The sequence below is a fragment of the Cyprinodon variegatus genome, unplaced genomic scaffold, assembly GCF_000732505.1.
Source record: "Cyprinodon variegatus isolate N-32 unplaced genomic scaffold, C_variegatus-1.0 Scaffold79, whole genome shotgun sequence".
Lineage (NCBI taxonomy): Eukaryota > Metazoa > Chordata > Actinopteri > Cyprinodontiformes > Cyprinodontidae > Cyprinodon > Cyprinodon variegatus.
In genome coordinates, this window is record NW_015150532.1 from 1,018,148 (window position 1) to 1,027,212 (window position 9,065).

The following is a 9,065-nucleotide window of genomic DNA, read 5'->3' on the forward strand; positions in this document are numbered from 1 at the left end:
ATGGATGGATGGATGGATGGATGGATGGATGGATGGATGGATGGATGGATGGATGGATGGATGGATGGATGGATGGATGGATATTAATATTAAGCATTTTTACATTCAAGAAGGGTTTTATTTTAGATACCACAGTAGCTTAATTGCTGCTCTGAGAGGGACAGTCTCTCAGGAAATGGCATATTTCAGACTCTATGTACTTTACTTTACAATTTTATTTAATTACTCAATTAGTTACCAAATTATTTCAGTAATAATTTAATCAAGATTAATTAGTCTGACCAATTTCTTGGCCCAATTTGAGGTGTGAAGGTAATAATCAAGGTTGTGGAGAGAAATATTAGACCACGATTTTAATTGTACACCACAGCGTGAGGAAAAAGCTCAAAATAAATGAGCTGAGATTTTTCAAATCGGCTGCAAAAAAATAAAAATAAAAAATAGACACAATTAGATGCCATCAAAACTAATGTGAGGAGCTGGGTTTTGATAGAAACTCCATATATTTAACATATAAAATCCTTGATGGGATAACTTGGCTCTTACATCAGACCAGAGAAACTTCCAAACAACTATCAGCCAGTTAAAGTTATGGGTATCTTTCAATAAGTTTTTCCTATATTGTAAAAATAAGAAATATATCTCACCATTCACTAATGTGAACATCCACAGTCTTAATCAAATATTCAGTCTTGTCCATCAAACGAAAATAGGATTCTTTGATGCAGCTTCTTTATAAAGCATAAACAGAGTTCGACCTACTGGAACTCATGATATCTGGGATCAAGTAATTTACTTAATGGGATTTTTATTTCCTCCTTTCCCGTCTGCTAACAAATACATCATCTCAGAGCCTGAAAAATTCCTCTCTGCTCATCAGATAATGGGTAGAAACATCTTACAATCTGGACCTTTTGCAGTAATAAATGCACAACACTTTACAAGATGGGATTTTCTGGTCTACAGTAGAATGCAATTAAAAGACTAGCAGACTGTAAACTGAAGCAGAGCCTCTTTGTATTGTGAAAAGACTTGTTTTTAACCCATTTATAGAGCTAGCCTGAGGAGAAACTCATTAAACATTTAGTATCTGTAAATACTCATGAGAAGCCTCCTTTATGCCAAATTGGATCAGATTTTAGACACATTTTATCGTTTAATTCACTTTGATTTTTTTACTTACATAATCACAAATGACATACTTTGCATTTTTAGCAAACTAGTTTTCTTTTATCTAATTGTCTGAATGCATTCTATTTCTGACATTTAATGTATATTTTAGAAGTAATAACATCCAACATTGTTCATTTTATTGTCTTTTTCTAAAGACAAACGTTTTGTGAATCTTATGTTGGAATAGTTTCAAATTTACTTTAAACTGATATGTATTTAAACCATGACAAAAAGCATGAATTTGTTAGACTTTTTTCGAAGCTCCTCAAGTTAATGGGTCCAGAATGAACCTGTCAGTTAAAAAGGGATATTTGCTCACTGGGGAGAGTGTATGCCTAAAAGCTCAGGCTAAAGTTAAGAGTTTTAACAAACAGTTGAACACAGAAACAAAGACAGGGTTCTAGTCTAACTGAACCAAAACAGAGAGAAAGTTCGAACTTGGAGCCCTTTGAGAAGTTTCTCCATCTCTCTGTTTTTGATCAAACAGAACTAGGCCCTTGACTCAATCCAGGTTTTCATTTTTATCAAAAGCTTTTAATGAAAAGCATTGAAATAGGTCAAGTTGTGTCATGATCTGGCCTGTTTGCTCCTCAATTAGTAATTCCTTTCACCTGTTTTCCCTCCCTGCCTTAATTATAATTTGTTCCTCTCACCTGTTTCCTCTTGGTTATATGGAGTTCAGCCTGAGCATTCAGTGCCAGATCATTATTTGTTTTCTGTCAGTCTGTCTGTTCAGTTTTGTTCCTTGGTTCGTGTCCTGGATCCTAGCAGCCAGTGGAAAGAGGGTTTTAGTGTTTGTCTCGTTTCCTGATCGTCCACTGTTCCTCCCCTGCTGAGTCCTCTGGGTTTTTGGCTCAATATGTGGGGAGGTTCAGTTTTTATCCAGTAAGCCTGGCTGCAGAGAGGAGACCAGTTTAAAGTCCTGCTTCAAGTTCCGGTTCCACGTCCTGTCTCGGCTACCCTCTTCCACTGAGCCTGCCTGTCTGCACCTGATCCTGTCTGCTCCTGTGCGTGACCACCTGGTCATGCTTCTGGTCCCAGTCAGACTCTGAACCCTCCTGGAAGCCTGTGGATGCCTGGAAGTCTGGATCCTGCCTCCTGTTTCTGCTCCTGCCTGATCTGGATCCTGTCCCGGTCTGTTCTGGATCCCTGACCAGGATCGGCTTCCAGTATCACCTCTGGGACTGCAGCACTTGGGGACATTCTTGGTCTGGACTGTTAAACCAGGTAAGTGACCAACTCAGATAATCTTCTGTCAGATGATCGTGGCCGCTTTAGTTTTGTTTTATTAAACGTTTTGAACTTTCCTACTGACTGTCTCTCCTCGAATACTGGGTCAATCTGTCCTCGCTTCATGACAAGTTGTCCTGCATTCTGAATCAAAAGGACCTACATAGAGTAAGATGCGATGCTGAACTTACTGGAGGCAGAATTACTTGCAAAATGCAAATTGGTTACTATTTAGTAAAGTATTAACTTTCGAGATTTGTTTTTGTAATACTCTTATTCATGGCCATTTTTGTGCTTATGGCCTGCAGAACAAAAATATACATATCTATTGTTTGTTTGCTTGTTTTTTTTGTAACAATTTACCATAATTTTCCGGTGATTAAGAGAGTTTATTGACTGCATCAGCTTCCAGCTGTTGTTGTGGAATGGGAGTTTCCAGTCCAGTTCTCAAGCTCCCTGGTCTTAGCCATGGTTGGGAACTAGATACAGTTTCTCCTCGTAGAGCAACTAACAAGATTTGATAGTGGATGCAACTTTTTTAGAATAATCCAGAGACACATTTCTTATCAGTTATGCTGAGTAGTAATTATAATAGCAGATCCACATTTTTCAGGAAATTATTTCATTGTGGTTCATAAAATACAGAAATCAGGTTATACATTTGTTTCAGAACAAACTACCTTGCAAAACTATTTTACTGAAGTCTGTAAAGAGTTGGTTTTGCAGCTATATGCGTTAACTAGCAGGGGATGTACTAAGATTCTTGCTGTCACCCGTTCTTGTTCTGCTCTTGTACTCTTCTTCTATGTACATTGTGTTTTTTTACTTTTTCACACAGTTTTTACCAGCAACCAGGTGCAAGTTGATGGGATTCAGTGGTATTTGTCAGAAAGCATTAAAAAAAAAAAAAAATCAGAATGCCTATACTATGCCATGCAGAGCCCACAGAGCCTTGCTAAGAGGTTTAAATCACTTACATCTTTCCTCATCTTTGGCCATATTGCAAAAACAAACTAGATTTGTATTTGTTTGTTTTTAGAGAAGATAAAATCTGGAGCAATCAGTTATCTTTGTTCAATTCAAATCCAATTTAATCCCAGTACTCTCCTAGGAAGGCCTTAAAAGTTAGTTGAAAAAACTAATGAATAAAGATTAAGAAACTCATCAGACATGTCAGAGTTTAAGTTGATAAGGAGGTAAAAGTTTTGCACACCACATAACCCTGAACTCTCCATTGGCAGCATCATGCTGTGGGGATCTTTATTTTTTTTTTTAACTGGGACAGGCAGAGAGGCACCCTACTGCAGGGGGAGGGTGCCGTTATTTTTACAACTCCTGCAGGAAGTTGATTGATTCAGCTGAATTTTTACATTTTTTTTGTTTAAATCCTTTTGTTTCAAAACTAATAATTCAAAGTTTTAATTTCTTCTGTAATGAAACATTTCTGTATCGAGGCCAACAAGTCAGTTTCCTTCTAGCAAGATGCATTTTCAAGAGTTTGTAAATACAAAAATCTTGCGACAATTTATCTTGCTGTTCTGAATACTGTTAAGCACTGATCCTTGTTTGCTTTATCATCTTTATTTTTGTTGATAAAGTTTCATTAAATACAACAAAAAAAAAACCTTAATGGAAATTTTGAAGGAAGCCTACATTTCGTTTAATACTTTTGGTTTGTCCCCTCTCCTGAGGGATATGCCCGATCCTAATACTGGTGGATAAAGATAAATAAATCTAAGGTAAGTGGATTTGATTACTTCTTTGAATTCTAACTGAGACAACTTTGTTTTCTGGAGAGAGTTCTAATCTGTACTTCCTGCATTGATTGTAAAAAAAAAAATGGCAGCACCCTCCCCCTGCTGTATGGTATTCTTAGATAGAAGGCAAAGGCAATGAAAATTAATGTGTTTTTTAAGGATTAGATGTAAATCCATGTGAAAATCTGTAGCCAGACTTATAAATTGCTGCTTAGAGAAACTTCCTTTTCAATCGGGCTGATTTGTTGTACTTTACAAAGAAGAATTAATTTAGTCTAGAGGTGAAATGATGGTAGAAGTATATTCCAAATGCCTTGCAGTGAAGTGTGATTATAAAAAGTACTGACTTAGGTGAAAGGGGAGGGGGGCTAAATACAAAAGCATCACACACTCGTTCGATTTGTAGAAAAAAATAGTAATTCCGCATTTTCAAAAACCGAAAAAGTTCAGCACCTTTTTTAGAAGATGTAACACTAAGGTTGCGATGAAGTGTGGATTCCCACATGACAGTGAACACATCATAACAGGATGACTGCAGGCCTTTAGCTAAGATTAGCCACCTTCTTTCAAAAGGCATGCAGGGAAGTACACGGAAAACTCTGCATAGGGCAAGCAGAATTATATCCATCATTCATTTGATGTGATGGAAACTAAGGAGTCCATAGCAGCAGCAGCAGTGGCATCCTGAATGAGAACATCCTGCTCAATGGCTCTTTCTGAAGATAAAGATCTACAAGGTGGATCTATATTCCGAGCACAGAAAAACAGCAGAGCAAAGGCACACTCTGTCACATGTTAAACCTACATCACACTCCCAGTCGTCTCTGTTGCCCTTCTGTAAATCTGTCACACACAATGTCATATGGACACACACACACAGAAAGAAGCCATGGTGTTAAACTGGTCATGCACATACCTCGTTTTCTCTACACAGCATGACAGATCACATCAACGGATTCACTAGCTCTAATGACCCAGCAGGACACAGGAGGGCAAGAGGAGGGTGCAGAGAAATAACAAGTGAGAACTGCAAGAGGACAATCCAGTGCACAGAACATGTACCTTGCATCATAGTTGCAGATTTTCATCCTACGATGCCCTCTGGGTGCACACGTGGACAGAAGAAGAAAGATCCAGGCGGTCAAATGAAGCCTAGGCAGGGCATGGCTAATTGTGCACAGCTCCCCCTTCGAAGCACGATGCTGATTTCCTCCACCCCAGAGGGCCGGGATCGCAGGCACCCGCAGCACAGAGATGCACGATGAAGACTACAGGAGCCGTGGAGGACACGGATAGAAGAGAAATCAAGAGAATTGTCTCCAAATAAGGGGGAATGGAGGGAGGGGAGGGGGGTCCTCCCTAAGTGCACTAGGCCCCGGACGCCTGAGCAGCATCGACACACGCCATCACTGAAAGGGGGGGATGCTGAGGAGGAAGATAGAGCAGTAGAGAGCTGGATGGGTAGAGAAAGAGAGACAGAGGAAGAGTGGGAACGACAGGAGAGGAGGAGGGGATGGGAGGCTCTCTGATGTCACATCTGCAGTAAACCAATCCCTGCACGCATGGTCACATGGCTGCTGTCCCCTAATGCCTTAGCACCATCTTTCCTTGCCTCCAGCAAACACTCAGCTGCATGCATGCTGTAAAAAAAAAATCTCAGCTTTACAGTTAGACAGCAGCACAGTAAATAAAAAATACTCTGGAATTTAACAAAAAGTATTCCCGATTATCTCTAGGATAGAAAGGAAATCAATCATTCTACTAATTCAAATAAATAATGTAAACATAACAGTTTATTATTTGTCAATTAAGCAAAAAAGAGCTCTTTGATCATATTCTTCAGTGATATGCTTCTTGTAACCATCTACCAGGCTGGGAATCTAGTCAGAGGAGAGTTTGCCCAACTTCCGGCTGAGAGATGTTTGCGGGATTTTTCTAATCTCCTCGACTTAATGGGTCCAGTTGTGCTTCTGCTTTAACCGTTTGACAAACCACTTCACCTTTTCCTATATGAAGTGGAACTGACGACGGATTTTATGTTAACAATCTGCTCTGTTCCTGTTTGGCTGTGATGCCATCCTGGAGGGAAGTACAAGCTGGGCTGCTGCCATCACATGTCTAATTAAAGATGATAAAGGTCGCCTGTTTTTAACTATTTAGTCCTGTTTCTCTCCTAGACATAGCTATGTGCTCAACCTTTACTGGGACTAAATGTATGTGCCCTCTTCCATCCCTTTGACATGAAAATTGGCTCAGACCTCGTCTACTTTACTGTTTCTTTCCTAAACAGAGGCCCCTATGAAGCTAGTTCACCATCACCTTTTCTAGCATAGAAAATATTTGCCTCAATGTTCATTTCGCAAGTCAGCTTCTGTCTCCTTGAAACAGTCAGCCTTAGCTAATGGCCCCTCACACCGAGGCTGGTTCTGCTGGAGGTTTCTTCCTGTTAAAATTGAGTTTTCCTCTCCACTGTCGCTACATACATGTTCAGTGTGAGGGACTGCTGTCCAGTCAATGAGTCGCTGCACTCAGCCAGTTTTCCTTTAACCCAATCTAACTGGATGATCTAATTAAATTTTCTCTATAAAGTGACTTGAGGGGAAATGTGTTTTAAATCAGCGCTATATGAATAAACTGAAATTAAGATTGAATTGATAAGGTCTGATTCAACTAAACATCCCCCAACCATGGAATATCCACCTCATGCTTTAGAGTTGGCATGAGGCTCTTTTTCTTGAATATATTTGATTTACACCAAATATCATATTTATATATATGCTCTATAGCAAACTTTAGACTGACCGTAGTTTCTTTGACAGCAAAGTTTCCTTCCAGTGTTTGGCTCTAGAGGTGGAGCTCATGATTTAAAGAACGTTGAAGTGAGCAATGCTAGCTGTTAGATATAGAAAATCTGAGGTGTGTAACGCTCACCACCACATTATGTGATGGTGAATAAAAAACAGGAAATACAGTGTGCTTTTTAATTCATGAAGATTCCTGATGAGTGATCAGCTGGGTGTAGAGAAAATATGCATCTTCCTTTGTTTAAAACTCAACCTGGCTGCCTTATTCTTCTTCTGTTTATTTTTATGAGTATTAATTAAAGCGTAAAGCCCTAATGCTTAAATATAGCTAAAATTAGGCCACTCTGCATCCTAATTATATTGTTTATAGTGTAAGGGAAGGTTGACAGGAAAGATGAGCAGTAAAGGTTTCTCTAGGACCATCAGAAATATAAGAAGAGGCCAAAAAACAGCACAGATGTTGCCTTTGGTTTACATACATAAAGGTGCTAAAAAATCAGGATGTTACAGAGGGGGGAAAAAATTTTTAGTTAACTAATTGTTCAAGTTCTCCTACTAATTTTCATGATTGGTAACTTTTAATGATGAGAGACAAAATAAAGATAAGTGGTTGGTCACCATCAAACAAGCAAGATGTCTGGTCCTCACAGAGCTGTAAATTCTTTTAAAAACTCCTCTACCCTCCACATCTTACCTGTATAAAAGACACCTGCCCTCTGACTCCAAATTCAACCATGGCAGAGACAAAATAGCTGTTGAAGGACATGAGGAGATGATTGTAGACCTTCAATCACTGGGAGGAGTGAATCTACAATAGGAACAGGTTGGTAAATTAACTGTGGGAGCAGATGGAAGAAAGTAGAAGACATGCAGGACCATTGATAATCTCCCTACATCGGGGGTAAGAGGGAGGGAGACTATCATGATTAAATGATCATGAGAATGTTGAACAAAAATACCAGAACTACACAAAGCGACCTGATAAATTACCTTGATTTAAGCAGATAAGGCAGTTTTTCAATGGAATAAGGTGATTTTTATTTAGAATAAGAACAAACAACTACATTATTTAATGTCAATAGAAAATATCTAATTATCTTCTTTTAAGTGCAAAAAAGTACCAATTCCACTAGAAGATTATCAGTTTTACCTGCTTAAATTAATGGAAAACACATTTATCTGACAAAATGTGTACTTAAAAAAAAAAACAACAACAATGTTTGCAGTGCACTACCTTGCACTAAACTTAATGCACTTTTTAATATCTTCTCCTATAGGGACAAACTAACATATCCCTTTAGGTTCATTTCAGTTGTTTTCATAGCAGCAGTATTCATTAAAAAAATAAACAAATTCTCACCTTGAAAGTTTTTTATTAACTGCAGAACAAAACTCAGAAACTGACCACGTGGTTCTGATCCAGTTGGCAACACTGAGGTTTATTTCTGGGTGTTGTTGCTAGCACGGGCATCCAGCAATAGTTGTTAATGAGCTTAACAAGAGGCCAGGGTGTGCTCCCGTGTGCTTTCCTTCTTATGTAAGAAGCCATTCGGAGGTCAGAGGTCACGGCAGGGAGGATTAGAGGAAGCAAGAAGCAGGACGAGCCTTCATCTCAACAGAAGCTGTAAACAAAGCAAAACATTAGTAACAAGAAAATACAGATTTCATAAAAAGTACTGGTAGCTGTCCTGAGCTAATGGCAGTGAATACAAAGCACAAAGGTAGCTGTATTAAGGACAGGAAGCAGGGGTTTGATCCGGGATACTGCAGCTATCAGCCTGGATGACCGCAAATGTATCGATCTAAAGAAATATAGAAATATACACAATAGATGCAGTCACTTTTAGACATTTAGATCCACCTTTGTAGCTGTGCTGCTACCTAAACCACATTTGCCTACTGTTTGCCTTTTATTGTTGGTTTTTGCTCATAAAAGGACTAAATACCAATAAAACATCAGATTTTTCCTTTTCTGTGTTCACTTCCAGTCACTGAGAACATCTAACCCTGCAACCAACACATTCAACATTAAATGTGCTCAGAGAACTTGGAGGCTTCTGATTATAATGTAAAGTTGCCTAATATTTCAGAGACATTTAAA

General features: G+C 38.8%; 1 protein-coding gene across 1 annotated transcript in view; it reads right to left on the reverse strand.

Moving 5' to 3' along the window:
• LOC107083607 (SH3-containing GRB2-like protein 3-interacting protein 1) overlaps positions 1-5,582 on the reverse strand; it is a 36,568-nt gene extending 30,986 nt beyond the window's left edge. The window contains exon 1 of the mRNA XM_015372966.1: positions 5,223-5,582. Within this exon, the coding sequence (XP_015228452.1) occupies positions 5,223-5,232 (10 nt within the window). The 5' untranslated portion in view covers positions 5,233-5,582. The remainder of the gene's footprint in view (positions 1-5,222) is intronic.
• Between the last annotated feature and the right edge of the window lie 3,483 nt (positions 5,583-9,065).